General features: G+C 41.7%; 1 protein-coding gene across 1 annotated transcript in view; it reads right to left on the bottom strand.

Moving 5' to 3' along the window:
* trpm3 (transient receptor potential cation channel, subfamily M, member 3) overlaps nt 1-24,440 on the bottom strand; it is a 152,519-nt gene that overhangs the window by 5,218 nt on the left and 122,861 nt on the right. The window contains 14 exon segments of the mRNA XM_086075100.1: nt 334-466; nt 1,445-1,638; nt 2,942-3,092; nt 4,727-4,855; nt 5,208-5,382; nt 7,469-7,720; nt 8,489-8,617; nt 11,553-11,693; nt 14,362-14,565; nt 17,393-17,621; nt 19,244-19,536; nt 21,083-21,112; nt 23,019-23,159; nt 23,298-23,333. Of these exon segments, the coding sequence (XP_085931226.1) occupies nt 334-466; nt 1,445-1,638; nt 2,942-3,092; nt 4,727-4,855; nt 5,208-5,382; nt 7,469-7,720; nt 8,489-8,617; nt 11,553-11,693; nt 14,362-14,565; nt 17,393-17,621; nt 19,244-19,536; nt 21,083-21,112; nt 23,019-23,159; nt 23,298-23,333 (2,237 nt within the window).

Below are 24,440 nucleotides of genomic sequence, written 5' to 3'. Positions count from 1 at the left end.
TCAACACAACTTTATTGATAAAGCACTTTAAAACAAGCATTGCTGTATACAAAAGGTTAGGGTTATGTTGAAGTTATCAAATTAATTATGAACGTATAATAATATTGTCTTCTTCCTGCTGAAAGTGGCATAAGGAGTCAATCAATTCATCACGTGGCTCTACCACAAATGAGGTGAGACTAAATCAAGATGGCCTCTGCTAATTGCAGCAAATCAGTCAATCACTTCCATACAATTTGCAACGGCGCATTATTGAATCATGAGGTCTAACGAGAATATAGAAACGCTCGTTAACATCCACCCTGCAATGTAATGACATGAACGAAAGCAAACCTTTCAGATGTGACTCTGATCCTTTCGTCATTGGACGAGTGGAATCGGTCATCCTTCTCTCTGAAGTATTCTTCTATGCACTGCTCCTCAAAGTCGTGGACCTTCTTCAGCTCGTCCTCTGTGATGAAAAGCTCTGCGGATGACAAAAAAAGTTGGAGGGCGTTACAAGGGTGGCGTACTAACGAACGTCTTGAATGAGGGGCGTGCAGATTGATCTGAAAAAAGAAAGGCAGTTAACTCATTTGCTGCCAAAAACGTATAAATACGTTCTATTTGAAATGTTTTAAGTGTCCCAAAGACGCATTTATATGTTTTTTTTTTTAAATGCTAGAGCACACAGAAGGCTTTGTCGCAGCCTCTTAACTGCAAATAACGGTTGAAAAAAAAAGAAGGTAGTTATGGTTATGACACAAACGGCCAGCAGATGGCACTAGAGCAAAGGAAATTAATCAGGACCATGTTGAAAAAAAAAAAAAAACTAATTTACTCACAATTCTAAATAGGTTTGTGAATAATGATGAAACTTTGCAATATTCTAATGCTAATTGCTGCAAAACAGAAACAGATAGAAGACTTTTAGACTTTTTTTTGATGAAAGAAGAGACTCCAATATTTCTTTTGGTAGTTTTGATGTTTTTATAGCAACAGAACACAATATTCTGTGGGCCTTGCAAAATCAGTCAAAATCCAGTAAAACAACCGGGAGTGAAGGGGGTTGCTTCAGTGAAAATGACTGGGAGTGAATGAGTTAATGTCGTAGTTTTGTAAATGTAAGCTTTCAAAGGTTTGCACTTGCAAAGCTCAATGGATAAGGCGACCCGTACTCAGCATGATACAAAAACGGCACACAAACTATAATTTACTTTTTTTTTTTTTTTTTTTTCAAAGAAGGTATCTGGTCATGTCCCCCCCCCAAAGAAATTATTATTTAAAGAAAAAAAAAGTCAGTTAATAGTTCATCTCTAAGGACAAAAAAAAACCAACAAACCACAATTAATGAAGAAATCAAAAGGTGTCTTTAAGCGAGATACCAAGCGCACCCTCGCAGCTCATTTAAAACCAAATTGTTTCCATTTTTGCTCTAAAACATCAGCGCTTCATCGCCACTTACTCAGTCCATAGTCCCTCTCGTCGTCGTCGTGCTTGCGCCAGCGGCAGCACAGGTGCTTGAGCACCATGGTGATGTGACTGAAGATGATGAGCGGCGGCGGAAGGACCGGCCGCTCGTGGAAGGTCATGATGAGCTGGTAGCGCTGGAATTTCCAAACCTGGTTGGAGATGGACTTCACCTCGAAGAACGTGTTGCTATGATGTCACAGTCACAGTAGCAGGATGATGATTAGATCATATTGCAGACGACAGTTGACACGATCACTTGGTTTTGCTTCATGTGAGGAATGTGCCTTGAGATAACTAACTATTGTGAAATGGCACTATATAAATAAACCAAACTTCTACATAGTTTTAGGAATTTTAGTACAATAGAGGGTGTCCCAAAAGTCACGACACAATTCAGTTTTTTCTATTTAGTTTAAAAGTATCTTTTTTTTAATTCATATAACTTTATTAAACAATTTCAACAGAATACACAAACACTACACATATGTTATTAATACAGAAAAAAGTTAACAAAACAAAAAAACATTTAAAAGTATCATTCAAGTGGCCTGATTTCAACAAGAAGTGACCCGGAAGTGGCCTAAAATCAACAGGAAGTGACCCAGAAGTGACCTGATTTAAACAGGAAGTGATCCAGAAGTGACCTCATTTCAACAGGAAGTGACCTGTTTCAACAGGAAATGAGCCGGAAGTGGCCTAAAATCAACAGGAAATGACCTGGAAGTGACCAGATTTCAACAGGAAGTGACCCAGAAGTGACCTGAGATTCAACAGGAAGGGGCCTGATTTCAACAGGAAGTGATCTGGAAGTGACCTGATTTTAACAGGAACTGCCCTGATATCAATTGGAAGTGACCTAATTTCAACAGGAAGTGACCCTTAAGTGGTCTAAAATGAACAGGAAGTGACCCAGAAGTGACCTGGAAATGGCCTAAAATCAACAGGAAGTGACCAAATTTTAACAGGAAGGGGCCTGATTTCAAAAGGAAGTGATCTGGAAGTGACCTGCTTTAAACAGGAACTGCCCTGATTATCAATAGGAAGTGACCTACTTTAAACAGGAAGTGACCCTAAAGTGGCCTAAAATGAACAGGAAGTGACCCAGAAGTGACTGGATTTCAACAGGAAGTGACCCAAGTTCAACAGGAAGTGACCCGGAAGTGGCCTAAAATCAACAGGAAGTTACCCGGAAGTGACCAGATTTAAACAGGAACTGCCCTGATATCAATAGGAAGTGACCCTGAAGTGGCCTAAAATCAACAGGAAGTGACCTAATTCAAACAGGAATTGACCCTGAAGTGGCCTAAAATGAACAGGAAGTGACCTGATTTCAACAGGAAGTGACCAGATTACTACTACGGCTACAAGTACTACATGCGACTTTCCACTTTGCAAGAGTCAGCAGTCCCATTCAAAAAAAGTATCATTCAGACCGACTTCCCAAACAGATTGAATTGTAACATATACAAGATCAGGATGCTTTACTTACTTGAAGACAGCGATGAGGAGATTGACCAGCAGTATGTTGGCTACCAGCAGATAACAGGCCATGATGGCCGGGACAATCCAGGCGCCCGTCTTACATGCAGGCAGAGCGACCACCGCTCCATTCTCAGTGGTGATGTTTTGCCCACAGGGAGCTGCACGCCAAACAAAACAAAATAAAAGGTGAATGCACAATACGCCTACAGCTAAAGTATCTCATATGACATCAGTAGATCAAAAGTGCAAAGGACACTATAAAAAATAAATAAGCCAATTAAGCAAGACATGTTTGGAATGTTATAGGTGACAAAAGCAAGCAGAACACAAACAAAAGGAAAAAAAAAAAGACAATGCATTTTTTTCGCTTGCAAACAAACGAGAAGCATACGTTTATTTTATGCTTTTCTTAATGAGGGAGCAGGGAACCAACAAAAACACATGTTGACAATATATTTGAAAACATTGTTCATGTTTGAAATATATTGTCACATCTGGGGTAGCTTAGCCATAGCTTCACTCAATGGCTGCTTTGAAATGTATTGAAGATACATTCTGTGTTTTTTCCATCTGTGATGGTTCAGTTGCTGCGGATTACCATCGGAACACTCAGCCTCGGTTCTTGCTTTGTTTGCCTTTTCGGATTCATTCTTGTCATGCTCGTCAATTATTCACACAATGCAGCCCAAAGACAGAGAACTGAAGTAATTGTCTATGTTCAAAATTTGCACGCTCAAAATCAAGAACTCTGACAACTGAACCACGTGAAAAAACAGTTTACACAAGATGACGGATGGCTGATCATGATGCACTGAGTTGCTTATTTATGCATCTCATTTTTTTGGGGAGTCTGGCTTATGCTGCGCGGCTCCAGCGAGAAGCTGAGTCGGCAGTAAAAGAAGGTTGATGTGCGTGGCTGGCGTGAAAGATTCCACATGGCAGCAGCATTTCTTACAGTCAAGCTTTTTAAAGTGACGGCTTCAAACTGGCGGCAAGAAACATCAAGGGACTATCGCAACTTTCAACTTTGATAGTTCCCCTTGCTGTTGAAATGGCCAAAAAAAAACAAAAAAACAAAAACATGATAGACAGTGAAACACCTTGTTTAAAAAGTGTTACTGCCATGTTTTGTGACGGATAAAGTTGCAGACAGGAGGTAGCCTTTGGTCAAACTACAAATGGACCAAATATTAAATATGTACACAGCAAAATCGGTAGTATTAACACCTACAGAGTTCAATTTAACACTTCAAAAGTGTCTACTTTAACTCTAAAAATGTTAAAAATATACTTGAGCAGTTAAAATCAACTGCTCAAAAAATAACCCTGAAATTTTAACACTCCAGTTTTTGCTGCGTAGTCTTAGTCCAACACCTGATATAATACAGGGTGTCCTAAAAAAAACTTCTTTTTTTTTAAAAATTGTCATTTAACAATATGTGTACAAATTAAATAAAAAGGCCAAACTAAATCAGTGTCTTTAAAATTGTTAATAAAATTATTAGTAATTTGATATATACTGTATTTTTTTCTACATGTACTGTAGCACTCAAATGTTCATATTACAGATGATGTCACTTTTTTTTTTTTTGACACCCTCTATTATTGCACAATAGCTGACCCAAGACACCAACCAAAAAGGCAACTTCAACCAAGTGTGTGGTATTGCATGCACACTTGTGGCCTCTAGTGGCAAGGAGTGGGCATGACGTGGAGGTAAAGTGAGCGTGATGAAGCAGGGGCAGTGAATTAAGATAAATGTCATTATTCAATCTATATTGAGTAGATTTACTGGGATTTTGAGAGCACTGGGCAATGTGGGATGCGCCACTACTACGCCAGGTTCCGAGAGTTCGTAAGTAATTTTCGACCAGCCAGAGTTTTTCATTCAGCCTGTGCTGTAACTTCCTACTATGAATATCTGAAACACAGAATGAAAACATTATTTCAGATCTCTTCTCTTTGGGCCACTCCTCCCGTAATGGACACGCAAACATATTCATCACAAAAGGAACAGCACACAGATACGCTCTCAAACAGACCCCGACACAGTCGATATACTACAGTACAGTACATTATGTGTTCATGTTTCTCTATAGTGACATTAATAATCAAAGGCTAACTGAAAGACCGATGTAGAAAATGTGGCACAGAAAACATTTGATTATTTTCCACAGCAATGCAGTCGTGATTTTTATTTTTTTTACTTATAGAATCAAGAAAAGAAAAAAAAAACATTCCCCAGATTCAATCTCTCTCGGTGGCGAACTCACGGTCAATCTGGTCAGCAAACACCTCGCCGTAGATCATCCAATAAGGCATGAAGAAGATATTGCGTGCCAGCATCCAGGAAGGGTCTTCGTTGGGGTTGAGGATGGCCTGCCGCGCCACCCCAAAGCTCATGAGCACCACCAGCATGATGATCACAAAGTACATCATGTCGATCATCTGGCAGGGAGGGGCGAAGAGGGGAGAGTTATCAAAAAAAGGATGAAGGTGGCTCAAAAAAGGGAAGGGAAGAAGGAAAGGATCACAGTGAGGCCCCGCATCTGAAGAAATTGTTTGACGAATGGTTGCCTTTGTTTTGCGCTTCATGTTTCTCATGTCTCAGAGTCTCGGTTGATCAATCAAACTATAAATCAATATGCTCAAAGCGGAACCGTCGCTCAATATTCCATTCAACCGCTCCGTCCTTCCTGAAGTGATGAATGAAGTTACCATACTTCCGTCGGAACAATTAGCACTTGAAAAAGCACACAGTCAATCAAATTCAAGCCTGAAGATGATATCATTTGTCAGAATTAGCCACCAAGATCGCATACGCCAGGAAAGGGGACTTAATGCGTGGAGTTTGCATGCTCTCCCCGTGCTTTGATGGCCGTCTGTGGGTGCTACGGATACGAATTTAAATTTTCCATAAGTGTAAATTCATGCCTCTCACTCAAAGTCAGCTGGAATAGGTTCACCCATGACCCAAGTGAAGTGATAAGTGAAATGGAAAATCCATTGATTTATGGATGGATCCCCTCTGGTCATAGGAATCATTTCAACTCAATACCGTAAAGCGGTGGTACTCAACTAAAAATCGAAATAAATGTGAATAAATAGTTGAATAAAACAAAACATGTTCCCTGCAATACATCCAAAATGACACTCTAAAAAGAAAATTGTTGAACCAACTTAAACCTCCAATATGGAACTTTTTTCCCAGTCGCCTTTGTTTCAATATTTATGACTGACATATCTTCTAATTACTTCATTGAATGACTTCAAGTGGTAACACACAATTTAATTAAGTTAATCCAAGCTAATATATAAAGTTTAATTAATGATGAGGTCATTAAGTTTAATTAATTTAGTTCATTCAATTGAATACATTAACTTGGATTAACTTAATTTAATTGGGTGTTACCAATTGAAATAATTCAATTAAGTTGGTTCGACAGTTCTTATTATTAGAGTGCAATAAATGTGAAGAAAATGTTCCTTTTTTTTAATATCAAGGGCTCGGACCCTGTCCCCAGCAAATAGCAGCACTTATTAGTAGTGATGGACAAATGAAGCTTCATGAAGCACTTGTGATATTTTTTGTCTCCTTAAGACGGACGGCACTCTTGGTTTAAAGATGCAGTGGGAATTGAATTTCCATTTCACTAGCCTTTACTCTTTAAACCAAGAGCACCATCTAGAGGAGTCAAAAAATATTGCACGTGCTTCATGAAGCTTCATGTTCCCATCACTACTTATGAATAATCCTCACTTTGCACATTCGACACGACGTCACATTAGTTGCTTTAGAAGTTAAGAATAAAGTTCATCTCCTTTTCGTGTCATTTGAATTTTGTTTGATCATACAGTGTTTATCTTCCTTCAGCTCTGAAGATGTTCCCGGAAGCGAACAATGTTTTCACTCTCCTGCCAAAAGTGGCTTCAACAAGAGACACTGGCGGCTTTTCAAAGTTAGCACTGGTGTTGTTTACTCTTGTACTTGTTGATCTGATTAAATTCTACACCACTTCTTCTAAATTACCGTACAAGTATTTTTTTTTTGTGCGTCTGCTCTTTTCAAAAGTTTTACTGGCTTTTTTTCCCCCACAAACCATCTGGCGGGTCAGGGTAATTACGGCTCGAATTAATTTCCCCCCCTTCAAACTGCTTTGATTTTAAGGCGGCCACAACATCACAAAGTATATGCCAATTACCTGACAAAAGTTATTACAGCCACTCTTCTAATTGCTGATTGCGTTATCAAAGAGAGCTTTTTGTACAGCGCCGCGCACAATAATCACCTCAACAACAAAAACATAGCACACTCAGGCCTCTGTAGCTTTCGTCTTGAAAAGTGCGTATCACGAGTTCTGATCTCATTTACATCAAGCCGCCGACTTAGGCTGCGATCGCGCCATGTTTCCCAGCTAACGTTTGCGGCCGATCAACGGACGGCAACATGTGGCCTCTCGGTGCCCGCGTGTAAATGAAACGAAACGGTCACTTTTGTAACACAAAAGCAGATCACGCTCCGGCTACATCTCACCATCTTGCCAATCATCATCACATAGGGACCCAGGTACTTGTTGACACCAAAGATGTCGAGCAGCCGGATGTACCAGTAGATGATGTTGATGCAATAGATGACCCGTCCATAGCTCATGAGCGGGGGCTCCTGGAGACGCAGAACCATGCCGACAGAAAATATGAGGATGGCCATGAGGTCTGTGATGTTCCAATACTCCTGAAGCCACACCTTGACCTTTTGTAACAACTTCCCTGGCTCTGACATAAGGATCTAGAAGAGGGTTGGAGAGGAATTAGAGCTGGGAAGGGAAGACCAGAGGAGGATGCTGAAATATGTAAGAAAAATAATTGAAGGTAAATACACGTGAGACCGAAAAGGGGGGGGGGGGGGCACAACGCAAATATACACATTTAGTGGTTAGGATTAGAACATGTGAATTGCTGTATAGGCATTTACCCCCCCCCCCCCCCCGCCCAAAAAAATAATAATAACTTTTCAATCAGCACCCCCTGACATTTCTAATATTTTGTGTACATTATACAAATTCTAGAAACATCTCTCATGTAATGCACCACAGTACTAGAACAGTGCAAACTACAACACATCTGGAACAAATTGGATTGTTGTGACCAGTCAAGGTGATTAAAATGCATTGCAGCAAAGCGGCCTATAGAGGGCAGTGTGAGTTCACCTATTCAGAGACATAGTTCAGTAAGAGATGGATGTGACAATTTGATGAATGCTTTTCATACCCTCACAATACAAACAGGTCACAACCTAACATGTGGTAGTCTCATTAGTCTACATTGTTCTATTTCCTCCTTTAATTAATCTTTTGTATTTATTTTGCCACCTGTCCTAAATAGCCCCCGAGCTTTATTTTGTATTATTTATCATTCATTGTTTGGCGAAATGGACATAATGCTAAGAAGCTGGATTGCCACGCAACTTTCTTAATTAAGCGTTGTGACAAGTGTCATCAGTTCATTGGGTGAAGTGATTTTTTCGAACATAGTGTGTGACGATGTGCACGAGTACCTCTCTCATCTTCTCAATGCCGTTGGTGAAGATGTAAGCGATGACAATCCACTCTTGAGGGGAAGGCCATAGTTCCATCTTTACCAGGACAATGTAGTTGAACAACATTAGGTAGCCCACGTAGGCCATCTGTAGTGGAAAGGAAATGCTGAGAATTGATAAAAAGGCTAACAGGCTAACAGCTCTTTTGCTAACAAGCAAAATAGCAAACTCAACATTCACTCAATACGGTCACTTGATAAGGGTTTAACATCTTGCTCTGTATTTCTAATGACATTTCATAGAATGCTAGCATGCTAACAGCTATATAGCAAGCTTGCTAACTGAGAAACAAAAGACCCAAGGTAGGCTACGGTAGGCCGAGAAGGATTTGATATATTGTCCCGTATCCAAGGTACTATTAATCAACGAGCCAATGCAGAGCAATTTATACATTTTTATGCTTTCATGTACCGTACCCCCCCAAAAAAGCTAAAAATGCTAACACGCTAACAGTCGTTATGCTATAGCACAGTATCAACATGAGTAACGAACGATGCAAGGCAGACCCATAAAGCGTTTACATTTTGTGCTGTGTATATGCTAAAATGCTAACAGTCAGTATGTAAAAAAAAAATACAGGTACTGAGGTGCTGTAATCAGGCGTTATTTCTCATGATAATTGATGAGATGTTAACATGCTAGCAGTTGGTATGCTAAAATATCGTTAACTGGTTGGCTGCTGTGACACTTGCTCATTTTAACGACTGCTCACCGAATGAGTGACACGAGCCCTTAAAATAGAGATTTGATGCCGGGACACCGCACTGCTATAGCTACCTGCGCGCTTGGCCTGAAAACGTCCATTACGCGTCTCCCGCGGCTGTGCCTATTAACATCAGTCATCGACTGACTGATTTGATTTCTACCGCTCTTGTAATATGAACTGTAGCGCATCGCCATGCAGACCAGAGGAAATCATATTCAAATCAGAAGTTAGGTCTCGCGTGCAAGGAAAAAAAAGGTGAGCACAAAATCTATTTTGCTGTCAGACATTACTGTATAATTCAATGGCAGTCAAATTTGTCTTCTGCTGTCATAAAACAACGGTAAACTAAATTTTATGAGAAAAAAAGATCTGCGTAAACTGATAAGAGTCGATTGCGTGACAAAACTGCAACCGCAATGCTGAGTAGTATACAACAGTAACAGTGAGCCAAGGAAGACCACACAAGTGCATTAAGAAAACTCATATAAGGAAACCAAGGAAAGTAAATAGCCAGAAGCAGGAAATGGGATGAAAGGAGAAGCATAACAGTGACATCTCTTCAAACAAAGATAATGCAAGTTAATTTATGTGATATCGGGAAGAATACAATCAAGCACATAAGGCCATTAAGTGTACCCCAAAGGCACACATAAACATTCAAAAACACTTTACATCATGTTGTTTTTGTTTTGTTGGCAGGGCATCGCCGTGCAAGTTTGCCTGAAAATTCAGAAATTCTGGGTTTGAATCTGCAGCTTGCGTCCACATTCCAAAGCCATGTAGGTTAAGTTCATCAGACTCTAAATGATTGATTGTCTATTTGTGCCCTGCGATTGACTGGCTATCAAATTGTGGGCGTACCCCCCCCCCGCCTTTCATCCAAAGTCAGCTGGGATCCTCATGAGGACAATAGAAAATGGATGGGTGAATGTTTGTTTGCGATACACTGTCTGTGTTTACTCCTTTATAGAGTCCTTGGCCACAACATTAGGTATACCTGTCCAAAATTCTGAATTAGTCCTTTAGGTAACACTTCTAATAATAATAGATTTTGTTTTTCTTGTAGGCACCTTTAAAGTCACGCAAGGTCACTGTGCATCAAGTCAACAATAAAATAATGTACAAAATAATATATATTTAGTGTACTTGAATTGAGTAGGAGAAAAACTGAACAGGTATGTCGTCTTAAGTTTGGATTTGAAGGTAATGAAAGAGTCGAAGTTGCACAGGTCACAGGGGGGCGTGGCTGAAACCTCTGCTCCCCATGGTGCTGTGACAACAATCAGGTAGATGGAGGAGGAGGACCCGAGGGTGCCGGCTGGGGTGGCGATGTGGAACAGGTCGGACAAATACGGAGGGGGCGATGTTGTGAAAGGCCGTGAAGGTACGAAGAAGGGCTTTTAATTGAATCCTCTGTTTGACCAGAAGCCAGTGAACCTCCTGGAGTATGGGAGTAATAATGATGTGCAGCGGCGTTCTGCACAGGAGGGAATTGTGAGGGAGGCCAAAGGCCGGGAGCCGCGAGACGGAAGCTGGTTGATGTTGCGCAGGTGCAAGTCAACAGGCCCGGTTATGTTATTGATATGAAAATGGAATAATAGTGTGCTGTCAAGGATGACACCCAGATTCTTAACCAAGGGGAGACTAAGGAGTGACCTACTGGGATGTAAATTTGCCAATTAGGAGGAATCCCATTTTATTTTTCTTTAATTTCATGAATTTGCATGTGAACCAGGAGTTAGCATGTGATATGCAGGAAGTGAGGGAAGAGTGTGGATGTGAAAAATTGGATCTGCAAGGAGAGGTCATCTACAAAGCAATGAAGGAGAGCATCACATTTATGGAAAATGACACTAAGGGGGCAGAACGAGATGATGAGAATTAGGAGCTCCAGGACAGAGCCCTGGGGCACACCTGAAGTGACTCGAGAGGTGATGGATGGAAAGGACTTCAGCTAAATGCGACTCGTGTGCGGTCGGGTGCGGGCGACGCCAATGGAGGAGGACTCTTTTGAAGAGGATGGCGTGTGAGATAGTGTCAAAGGTCAAGGACAATGAGGATGGAAAGTGAGTCAGAGTCAGCTGCAGCGAGGATTTCATTGGTGATTTTTATGGAGGGGACAAAAACCGGACTCGAAAGGCGTGTTAATGAACAGTAGATTGGAAATTGTTTACAGCTCTTCCACTGGAACTCATTAGAACGTACTGGTGTACCTAATGTTGTGACCTAATCTCCCCAGTAGTCTAAACCGTCCAATCCCAGTGAATCAAATTCAGCCGGGGTACGTTGGCGTTTATTTCTGGACCTCAAACTGACCGTATGGAACCAGAACTTGACGATGGGAGCGTTGTAAAACTCGTAGATCTTGCGTCCCATGGGGATAAGGCGGTGGCGGTTCTGAACCTCCTCGACGTCCTTCTTCCTGGACGTCTCCGTGGCTACCTTCCCCAGCATCGCCTGCGGGGGGGAAACGCAAACCCCACGAGGAGCGAGGCGGGCGGGAAGGAGAGCGAGTAAGGCGAGGAGAGAGGGATAAAGGGATGGAGAGAGTGGGAGGAAAATGTGATGTGTCAGAGGAGGAGGGAAGACAAGCATGTCAAAGGAAAGTGAGTGGTTGGGGAGTGTTGAATACAGGAGAGAAGAGAATAAACACACACAAGAGGAAAAATGGTTACTTTCTCGTCAAGTGCATTAACTTTGTCATTTCTCATCGTGTCATATCCAAAGAAGCAAGCACAGGCAAATGTCGTCATTCCCAAAAATGTGAAATGTGTGTTTGAAGTGAGTGTTGAGGCGAGTGACTGGCTGGTGACACACAATGACACACGGACACACACTCATGGATTGTGTCTCAGACAACAGGACGGGCCAGAGGAGACGAGAAGAAGACAGAAAAGGAAGACAGAAAAGGAAGACATTGAAATCTGCTTTCCATCTGGGACACAATTTCCGAAATCCATGAGAGAGGGTTCGCAACCCCGTTCGTATTATGGGTCATGGTCTTCATGTGAAAGCAACACCAGGCCACTGAGAGCGTTCATCCTTGGAATTTGTATTACAGTCGCTGGACACTTCATTAGGTACACCTACACAATCATACGCAATCCAATACAACGGCTGTATGAAACATTGCGATTGCACAAAGATAATAATGGCCAGTTTTCAACCTGTCAATTTAACATACCGTAGTAATCTCGAGTTATGCTCCAGACCGCAATAGAGGAAATCCACGAGGCGGGTGAACATAAATGTATTTAATTATTTATATATATTTTTTAAATCATCTTGAATTATAATATCAAAATATATATAAATATTTTTTTTTTGTCCACTTGGGGTTGCCATCCTCATGCCCACTGTAGTATCTGTGGTGCCGAATGTGTGTGTGTGTGCCTTTAAAAGCGATTCCCGTACTTGTTGAGTGACATGGAAGTCAGCGAATGAGAGTGTAGAAATGGTTTAACCATGAGTCAATCCGTGCGGCGATTGACGTGTCAGTTGACGCCATCAGTAAATCGTCTAAGAATGTGATTGTTGTGTATATCAATAAAGTGATTAAAATTGAATCTGACTAAAATGTCATCCCATTTTTCGCCTGCTTGCAATAATTTTCTGGAATGAGGCACCTCCGCGACATTAAAAAAACGTGCGGCTTGGTTTTCTTTTGCAATTCAGTTTTTGTCTATTTGGAACAAATTAATCACTAAAGAAGAGGTTTCACGTTATATATAAAAAAAATGAAGCAGATATTTGTTTTATACAGCCATTCTATTTGATGATACCTTTGATTTGTAAATATTGAAGCATCTGGCGGTGCATTTGTACAGTCAGAAGCCGGGACAAAATTGCAAACGTATCCTCTAGCAGCAGGTGTGTTGTAGGTCATGTCCACAAGAGCACAGGTATTTTTTTTTTTTTTTTAATCTATATTCCTTTTTGCCTTTCCCACATATGCAAACTGCACAGGTGACATTTTTACTCGTATTTTCGTGCATAACTGTTTTTAACCTCACACGACAAGACCAAAATGCATGATTCCACTTTTTCGCCAATGAAACCGTTGCCATTTCTTGACGTGACTTTCTTTTGTTTTCTAACCACAAACTTTATGGGTTTTAATGCTCCCTTGCAGCTTGGCGTGCATTTTGACAGCCAGGAAATATGTTTTCATTTGCACAGAGATGACGGTTAGTTACGGATTGTTCTCCGGACTGGGCTCAAATGTATTTATTTATTTTGAACTACCTGTGTTTCTTACAACTCTGCCTTGATTCTTTCTCAGGTCAATATGCGCTTTTGTCTGTTTCTTTGTACCGGCTTGCTGGCTGCGCTTAATGCGGATGGGAAATTGAGTGGTGCTGAAAGGTGCTCAACTTCAATGCAATCAGTTAAATGGACAATATAAGATCCAGGTTGCGAATTACAAATCAATTTCCGCTCTTGATTTTAGTGCGCAGACTGGATCCTGATATATCTCCTGAACTGATTAGATTGAACTGGAAAAGGTCCAAGTGCTGCCTGGCATCCAAGTCTATAAAATACGTCGATGGAGCAACTCTACGGCTGCGGGAAGGTGCTCGCTCAAGACTCTGGATGATTTCAGATGTGCAGCGGGGCAAGCACGCACGGCAACATGAAATGCAAATCCATGGCCTGCCCATGCTCGGCAGCCCGCATGCGGAGTGCGCGCCGCTGCAGCAAGCCATCGCCAGAAGGGGAGCGCGTGAGAGGCAACTGTCAGCTAGCATTGTACTGTACCTCATCTTGGATGGAGGGAGGGAGGGAGGGGTGGGGGAGGGGGGAGGGAGGGAGGGAAAGAGCGAGGACAAGAGGGACCACGGGGGAAAGGCAGAGAGGAAATCGATGGAAGGAGAAACATTCACGAGGAAAACCCACAAGAGACGCTACAACTCCACGACCGATGTCTTGGCTCAGACAACGAGAAACAGGAAGGTTGGCCATGTTGTGTGCGTTTGGAGATTTGTACTGTGTGCGTGTGTGGGTTCGGCAAATTCTCATTGTGGGCAGAACGAATCTGCACTTATTTTTGGACACTACTACTTTTATGCGTAAATGCTGAATGTGCACAGGTTCTGAGATGCAGGGCTGAGGTGGGTTCTCTCACCACGGAGTTGTACTGCGCCTCACAGTAAGATCTTACTGTGAACTCCATGTCTTCCTCCTCCTTCTCCTTGACAGGCTTCTCGGGCTCCTCTTCCTCCTTCTCCTGCAAGTAGGCCTCCTGGTCTTGGGGCATGTACGACATCTCGTCCTTGTTCTTGAACTCCAGGCTCAGGATAGACGGCGGCAGGAGCAGACCCAAGATCACCTGTGGAGAGGCGTGCTTTGAGTGACTGATGCGATAGAAATGACCTCCCGAGGCAGAAATGATGACACAGAGTTCGATGCCGCTAAAGACGGACATTGATCAGCAGTGAATGTGACGCGCGTCGTGATTTCAACGGTCATAAACTGTGGGCCGAGGCCGCCGTCGAGGTCGTCATTTACCAAAAGTCCAAACGTGTCACCGAGGAAGCTTTGCTGCAGTCGCACAGACCTTTTTTCTATTTTTGCCGGACGACACATTCGTCAGCATCCGTTAAATGGCAAACTAGCGCAGAACACATCGAGTGTGACGGAAAAGACCGACGCAAGTTTCAAAATAGTAATTCCGGTTACTTTTCAGAATAAAACACTCGCCAGATCCTATTTTGTAATCACGTCAGCAAATTGGACGAGGAGAGATTTATGATTTATTTACGTGACTTGCTTTGGTCGTCATTTTATTCATTCATTTATTTATTTATTTCTGAATGTCGCCTACTTCCATAATCGTATAACACAAATCCAATGCAAAGCGCCCCCCCACTGGCCAGGAGATGAATTGTTTCCAATGATTAGCTTTAGTGCTACAAATATGCTACCGCTCAAGCGGAGTGAAAATATTAAAGGTACCATAATGCCCTTGCATGTGGGCAAGGAGAGGCAATGGGGGAAAATTCATTTGATATTCATGCGTAAATACGTTATAACTAAAGCAACCATGATTGACCAAATAAGCTACTCATTAGTAAGCATAACTCATTTTATTCTTCTTTGGATTTTCCGGCAATCAGGACGCTCCTGTTTTAAAATTGGCTGTTAAAAATCCGATAAGTGAGTTTAATGCGGCTTCTGTGTGTAAATATTTCTGTCCAGATGTGCACGCTGCAATATTGAGACAATTGCAAATGCAAATACAAACTCCGGTGAGCCACCACATCATTAGTCAAGAAAATCAAAACATGTTAAAGTCTGACTCATGTTGAGTCAGACTTTAACGCGAGTTGAAATCGATACTGTAAACTCGGTGATGGCATTCAACGCCTGCGGTGACGAGTCAAAGTGTCGGGAATGGATGCTCGCCGTCGTCGAGACACGTGCGCCCCCACATTAATTTTACAATATTTGGACGGCGTTATTTGCGAGATGTCATGACACCCCGAGGGCACGCCATCTTGTTTGTTCAACTTGTGGCGTGCTTGCTGTCTTTCCTCTCCCATGAGCCTCAGCGGTACGCTCAAAAGGTCAAGGAACACTTGGAGTGCTCTCTGCTCTGAGAGGCGAACCCGCCCGCCACACGGTGCCCCACCTCCCCGCTGACTGCACCCCCCCAGCAACCCACAAGCCAACCGCTTGTCTAAATGAATCCAGCCTCTCTAATTCAGCTTCATGTTGTTACCACGGGACATTAGGAAGAAAAAATAAATAATTACACTCCAAGTGTCTTCAGACAGAAAGACGAATAGAAAACGAGCTCTGTGTCATTTTCACCTGTGAGATGTGAATTTACACATTATTGAGTGGGCAGTAAAAGTGAAAATGTATCCGCGGCCCCCGAAGGCTTGAGCGAAAGCTCAATGTTAAAATATGTGGGACACGGTTTGAAGGTTTTCTAGTAATTAGGGTCAGCTCTTTCGTTCCCTGTGGCTTTGGAGGAGGAGCGGCGGGTTTAAGTTAACAAAGCTATGGCAGAAGGTTCGTTGCTTGTGGCTGATTAGACTCATTATTCTCTTAAGTGATCGACTTTACTTTTGCCGCAATTAACCGATGGGTATAGTCCATAAATGAACTGAAATGTCATACCTACAAGTAAAAATGGACTCATTCACTCCCAGCCATTTTCACACAAAAAAAAATCCCCTTCACTCCCGGCTGTTTTATTGGATTTTGATTGTTTTTGCAAGGCACGGAATATTGTGTTCTATTGCTATAAAAACATAAAACCTACCAAAAGAAAGATTAAAGTCTCTTCTTTCATCAGGAAAAAAAAGTATATTTCTCTCTGTTTCCATTTTGCAGCAATTTGCATTAGAATATAACTAAGTTTCATCATTATTCACAAATCTAGTCATTGAGTTTTTTTCAACACGGTCCTAATTCATTTCCTATGCTCTGCTGCCACCTGCTGGCCGCTTGTGTAATAACGACCATTTCTTCAACCGTTCTTTGCAGTTGAGAGGCTGCATCAAAGCCTTCTGTATGCTCTAGCATTAAAAAACAAAACAAACAAAAAACCATAAAAAACGTATAAATACGTCTTTGGGACACTTAGTTTTTAAATAGAATAAGATAAGCCTTCTCATGACTGCCATTTTTGCTTAATGCTCGAATCATGAATACTGATGAGGCAAGTGAAAACTGCAGTTCTTTAAATGTTGGTCTGGATTTCTTGATTTTGGGGCAATTTTGACAGATCAACCACCGTTGACATAAAATGGTGCACAGCATGAGAGGTGAAGCTCAAGCGCGTTAGAAATGTCCCTACTGAACCTTTTTCCTGACTTATGCTTCTTAAATGATTTAGAATTTGTTTTGATTGCAGGATTGTGTGTTACGTTCAAGCTCATTTAGCCAATTTCACTTTGTCAGACAGGTTCAATTTCAAGATTTCTAGACTTGACAGGTCGGGCAGTTATCAGACCTGTGTAGCTTTGGCTACTGAAATTTAATTCAAAATGAGTTGCCTTACCAAGGGAGTAATTACTTTTTCACACTGAGCCAGATAGGGTTTGATAGCTTCGTTTTGGTGAAATAACTTAAACCCCATTTTTTTCCATTTACTCTAGGTGAAAAAAAAAAAAATCAAAGCGAGGCAAATATTCCGTTTCTCGTACCTTCAATCCCGAGTTCTTGCGCATGCGCAGACGTCCCATCCACATGTCCGTCAGCAACATCTGACTGCAGGTGTGTGCGATAAAATCGCGATGCTTGGCCGCTACCGCCAGCTGCAGGCAGGTGGCGTTGCTCCAATTCTTCAGCTCATACGTCAGGAGCTTCATGGCCATCTGCTCGTCCTGTTTGTAGGACTGGTCCAGAAGTTCCACAGCCAGCTGGCCAAACTCTCTGGGACATAATATGCCGGACGTAAACACATGCATAAAGACATGAACAGAGGGAGTGTTGTGCCTTGTCACAACATGTAAGGACGACATGAAACTGGTCCAGGCATCACTGGCCATCTGGTCCACATTCTAAATTAGATTTGCATATAAACACCACCACCAATGAGGGAGGACTTAAAAAAAGTCTGCACAGGCGCAATCCTTACAAGCGGCTCGAGTAGACACACACGACGACATCATGCTGAGAGACGTTTTCATTCTATGTTAGCTTATTTAGCAACACGAGATTGGCAAAATAGAAACAACAAACCCCCTGAAACTATGACAGTTATAATTACATTGTTAAACTATTACATCTTGCAATTAAAACTTTACTCCCCAACCAAATTCCTACTTTAAAACTCATTCACTCCCAGCCATTTTCACTGAAGCAACCTCCTTCGCTCCCGGCTGTTTTGCTGGATTTTGACGGATATTGTAAGGCCCACAGAATATTGTGCTTTATTGCTATAAAAACATGGACGTTACCAAAAGAAAGATTAAAGTCTCTTCTTCCATCGGGGGAAAAAGTATATTTCTATCCGTTTCCGTTTTGCAGCAATTTGCATTAGAATATAGCTAAGTTTCATCATTATTCACATTCCTGGTGAAAACACTGACAAAAAGAGCTTATTGCAACATGGCCCTGGTTGATCTCGTATACTCTGCTGCCACCTGCTGGCCGTTTTTTGTAATAACTACCATAACTTTAAGCCACAAAAACATATTTACGGGTTTTAGGGTTTGAATGAGTTAAACACGGATTTTAAGCTTGGCTGAATTTAATGTGCTTCAGATTTCCACCAAAATAGAAAGCCAAAAACCAAGCTGCATGTGCATTACAAATACACATTTATTATTATTATTATTTTTGAATGAATACATCAATGAAACGTACAAAGCAAACAATACAAATTTGAACTAATACTATGTATCGATATTGGGCCGATACCGGCCTTATTTTAAGGTATCATACTTTTAAAAACAGTTGGGTCAAAAGTAACCCAACTTTGAGTCAAGAAATAGATCTTTCAGCGTAAAACAACTCATAAAAATGGGGTCATTTTGTATAAAACAACCCAGAAAGTTGGGTCAAATTGACCTGCAAAGTAGATCTGTCCATTTTTTATCCATAATTAGGTTACTTTTGACCCAACTGTTTTTAGAGTGCAAATACTAGTGGAGGCTGCCGATACCAGCCACCGATACTTAAGGCAAAAAAAAAAAAAAGACATTGAACAAATCTTCCTTGGCAGTAGCTGGTGCTATACTATGGCAGTTTGACACATCGGTGGACCATTGCCTACGTCAGAGAGTGAAAACACATTTTTGCAGTGTCGGCATAGCTAGCTAGCGAAAAAGCGAATGAAGGCTACGCTGTGAAAATGAATGGCCTAAATGAAGTTATTTCTGTAAGCCGACTGCCCCCCTCGAGGTGATTACTATCGTCTCTAATGCGTGTCCTTAAATAATGACGATGCGTGTCATTCGATTTCTCTATGTATGTCATTTTCCCCCCCCCTGGGAGCGAGAGGAATCGGAATCAGGCCATTTTCCTGGGAAGAAGGCATGTCGTTTGCCCACCTGGAGTTGTGGTTCAGCTCCTGCGAGATGTCGTCCACCATGTCGTTCTCGGACGCCTCGTGCGCCATGGCCTTGCACAGTTTGCACGCCACCAAAGCTTTGGCCATGGCCTCTTCGCCGTGCTGCCAAAAGAACAGCGCCATCTTCTGCCGCTTCATCAGCACGGCCCACACCATCAGCTCGTGGAAGGGGAAAGGGAAGTGGTTGATTTCGGGGTCGTCCAAGTCGATGTCCACCTCCTCCTCTCGCTTGCGGGTGGTTTTCTGACGGCCCCTCCGGATTGGCATGTCATCCTGGTGGCGATCCGTGACATGCGACAGGGGGGGGGAGGAAAAGAGAGACAGCTATGTAGATTCTTCCTGCAGGCAACGATTATGGATGATGCTCATTAGCATAAATCTGAACAGCAGATATGGCGACCTGAACACTTGGAATTCTACGTACACTATGTCAACTCACTACATATGAATGAAAATGACATGATAGTGTTTGTCCGTCTGAGATATTTTTTTATGTCGCTGATCTCCGCATGATGAGTTTCAAAGAGGAGGGAAAAAAAATCGGCCTTGGGAGAACATCAAGGGATGCGAAAAACACTCAGGAATTCTCTCATTTAAAATCTCATATCTGAAAACGGTTCTTGCTAGTGTCGTCCCTCGTTCACTTGGTGTCTCTGGATGGATCGACACTGCGAGCGGGTCATCGCGGTGGTATTGATTGATTTCAAATGTCACTTCGGTACTAAAAGATTCATGTTCAATTGCAATAGTTAGCTGACGCGCTCTCGATATTGTTTATGCTTTGAAACAAAACCAGGCCAACAAATACTTCGATATCAATGCTAAGTAACGTAAGGTTGCAGTAAACTTGTAATGGCTACCAGGGTAATTATTATTATTTTTTTAATTAGCATTCATCACTAACAAGGAGACATTTACAGGCACATGTGAAGAAAGGGGAAAAAAATGCCATGCATGCTTTTTTTTTTTTTAATGTAAATACACGATTGACAAAAAACTGCAGCTACTTCACAGTCCGGAATCACACATGGGGGTCAGTCTTTGCTCATTCAGTTCAGTGAAACTGTGAGCTCAGACCAGCGTGTTCTCACAAGAATTTAGTAGAAAATGCCACACAATTGTGAACTGATGAAGTTCAAGGGTCAAACTGTTACCGTCATAAACCTTGTATTAACTGCAGTGGATTTTTTTAAAATTATAACTATGTAAACCTTCTTAACTAAAAGGTAGGGTAAATATAATCCAAATACCAAATATATATGTTTTAATTCAAATAAGCAGATCCTATAATTTTCTAATTTCACGGTAACTATCATGCAAAGACCCCAGCGGGTCAATTCCTGCTTTCGCTATGCGTGCTTCAACTGCTCTAATTTGAATGGAAATAAGGGGAGCCACTTCGTTTGGCCGGGAGTCGGCTGCATTCCATCTCACAATGGCGCAAAACGCCCTATTCTGAGCTCGTCATGAAAAATACCGAAAGAAAGAAAACTCGGACATTTTAAGTATCTTATATACTAAATTAAGTATGGCTTTTTTCCTTTTATTTTTTATTTTTATTAAATGCTACTAAAAACTCTTGTGAGAAGAGGCTCCTCAGACATGTACAATATTGGGACTCATATTTAAACAGTCTGGAGCCATGAAACAGTGATGATTTTTTTTGGTTTGGTGTGAAAAAAAGAAGACACTGACTGACTGAGAGACAAGACACAGACCGGCACATATTTGGAAGAAGAAGACTTTAGAGGAGGAGGAGGAGGAGGAGGAGGAAGAGGAGGACGGGCAGTGAAGGAATGAGCATGATGCGAACACTCACCTCCATCCCCAGCAGTTTCAAGGCTTTGGGCTAAAAAAGCAACAAGAACATGAACAGACTGAACAACGCCATTTGGGATGTATTTCATGGAGCAATGTGTACGCTATGTGTACAGCGACAACCGCTCTGGTTGTATGGAAGCAGAGTGGTGGATTTAGTACAGTGTTCTGTGTATCTGTAATAAAAAAAACAAGGCCATGTTTGCATTACGCATTCATGAGCTATCATCCCAGTTGGTAAAAATAGGCACGGTTTCCTTCGGGGATTTTGATATCTGCATCTATTTAAAGGCTTTGTTCTTTCGCTAACACGTGTTTATGTGCCTTGCTTGCATGCGTGCGAGCGAGCGAGCGAGCGAGCTTGTGATTGTGATCACAAGGTTCTGCTCGGCAAAATAAGAACTGACTCCCTCCCGCATCAATATGTCTTTGCATGATCTCCATCTTCCTCCATCAAGCTGCTTTTTGTTGCTTCCATTGGAGACATGCAAATACATAAACAGGCAATATGACGGCTCACACGTACACGCACACACACGCACGCACGCGCATAGGGCGACGAGCCATCAAGCAAAATGATGGCATTTGAGACACTTTTTTTTTTTTTTTTTGCATAGCAACCATGTGTAAGGTATGAAGCCGAATGAGGGGATTGCTTGCAATGAAGGTGTGCAGGAAGTACAAAAAAAAAAAGAAAAAAAAAGCAAACGGTACAGTGCATAGGACCAGTAATGACTCTTTTGCTAAGTGGATTCTAATAGCTCGGTGAGATGAGTGGTACTGGCTGTATCGTCAACACTTACAATGATTATCAATGTGAGTTCAATGACACGCATGCAGTTGAAACAGCATCAATCTAAATCAGTAAGTAATAGAAAGTTTGACCTTAATTAACCTGACATCGAAATCACAGCTTCAAAAGAATGTGGATGGGCCACTCAACTAGCTAAAATGATCAGATAATGCTTATTTTAAAACCTGTTCCTATTAAGTGCACTGAAAGCAACATACCAAAAATATTAAGATTTTCTGCATAATTATGGGTAAAGGGTTGGCGTGGACTTGCTGCCCATTCAGGCATGTCACAAGTAACATTTAAATGTACATGCCAATTTGCCCTGGGGGTGCATACTGTAGTCCCTGCTTTGCATTTTATTCTTATTAAAATGTAATGTAGCCACATTATCCATCATGTACTTATCAGGATTAATTTATTCAAGTGGTATATTTTCCTCAGATTTTAATTACAGTGGTACCTCGGAGTTTGAACATAATTCGTTCCTGCGAAGTGTTCAAAGTCCGAATTGTTCAACCTCCGAAACATTTTTTCCCATAGGAAATCATGTAAATGCAATTAATCCGTTCCCAAGCTCCAAAAACAGAAAATTCCTATTATAATTTCTATTTGTTAGTTTTTTTACATTTATACCCTGTACAGTATTTAAACAATAAAAAAATACCTTACCTTTTTGTTGTGATGTGATGGCATCAGTGGATGAATTTAGTTCAGTGCTAAATTGTGTATTTTACATGTGTTATGTTTTTCTTTGCTGCCACTGGCACGGTTGTCTTTCTTTGGGCGCATGGCGAGGAAAATTGTCGTGGAAAAATCGAAATGCACTCGCGAGTATGGAGCACCTCCGGGAGTATTCACGATCTGACTGGAAATGAGCAGTGTATCGCCTCAACTACCGCAACGTGAGCATTCGGCATTGCTCGGCTTCGCTCGGCTTCACTTCACTTCAAGGTATGTTCGAACTCCGAAAATGAGTTCAAACTCCGAGGCATTTTTTACTCAGACATTTTTGGCTGAAGTCAGAATTACACGAGTTCCGAGACATTCAAACTCCGAGGTTCCACTGTATAACATTACTAAAAACAAAACAAAAAACATAAAAATAATGAATGTTGAAAAAGTATAAGATGTATTTGCTTACCCGTTTGGGTCCAAAAAGGTTGTGGTACAGAGTCCTGAATCTCTTCCTGGTGTAGTTACAACGATAAGCCCCGCCCATGAGGTACTCAATGACCAATCCGATATCGATGAGGCTGATGCGGTAGTCCGGGGGCAGATTTCCCTACAAAAGCGCACAACATTAGAAAACAACAACTTCTTAGCAAAGCAAACAAAGTACACGCTCACTGCAAAAAAAACAACAAACAATCCACATCAAACTGAGTTTGGCTATGAAAGAAAACGTGATTATCGGATTCACCTTGAAGTAGATCCAACTGAACCCTGGATATTCTCGCTTGGAAAGAACACACAGTGTCAGTGAGTAGAACGCACGATAAGCGCGAGCAGGGGAAATGAGAAACACAGAACACGATGGACAAGATCTCTCTTCCAAAATTGTTTTCTCAACAAGTCCGTGCTCGACATTGGAAGGAGCAGCGAATATTTGGGCTCGTCTCTCGAGGGGTGAGACATTGACAAGGTTTCGACATCTCGACCCTTCAAAGAAGTATCCCAAGTTCTGAATATGTGATGGTGCAAACTGATTCGAAAGAGTATGGTGTAATTTCTGAGGTAACTATAAAAGATACCAAAGCTGGATCATTGGTTTAGGGATTTAATGACAAGAAAGACAGAAACAATCTGGAAACGAGGGTTAATATGGAGACGGTGAGTACCCTTAAAAGATAGTCGGAGAGTCATCGTCTCGGAACACTTCGCTTCTATGATGTCCACTTAGTTAAACAGGGTACACACATACCAATAATCCGGCAACATTTTAGGAGTCTCTACTCGTTCCGATCAAGGTCAGCAAAGGCCTGATTACTAAATGATGCCTCTTGTGGGAATTTATTTTTCCCCCCCGTCACAAATCTGCTTAGGAAACAAACGCTCATGCTGAGTATGTTCGTCTTCTTGAGTACGTTGCCACATGCTAGGGACAAACAACGAAATAATTTTTTGTAATCGACTATAATGCACAGCGGTTTCGAACCTTTATTGTGCCACAGGTTAAAATAAAAAAGGCATTCCGTGCTGAGATAAGTGCTACGAATAAGTGTAAAAAAGTGACACAGACGTTGCAATTTTGGACAGCTGTCCGTGCATCATTGGACACGAGACTTTGGCGACAAAGATGGCTGCTGCCCTTGTAAGTTACTGTCCGTCCCATGGTCCCACCCCGCTGGTATGAATGTTCCAAGACTAGGAACGATTAAAAATAACCAAAGCTAGCAACGCTACTAACTTTTCATATCCACAAACAGCGTGTTTTCGTCCACTGTAAATTTGGCGAAAAGGATGCCGAGATGTCAAAAACACGTAATTAGCGACTTTGATGCAGAATACTAAAGTCATGATGATTTTTCCACGACATCGACGTTTCTTGTCATTAGTCAGCAAA

The sequence above is a fragment of the Leptonotus elevatus genome, chromosome 5, assembly GCF_054856555.1.
Source record: "Leptonotus elevatus isolate MCC_2025b chromosome 5, RoL_Lele_1.0, whole genome shotgun sequence".
Taxonomy (NCBI): Eukaryota; Metazoa; Chordata; class Actinopteri; order Syngnathiformes; family Syngnathidae; genus Leptonotus; species Leptonotus elevatus.
This window is presented reverse-complemented; position numbering and strand designations above follow the sequence as displayed.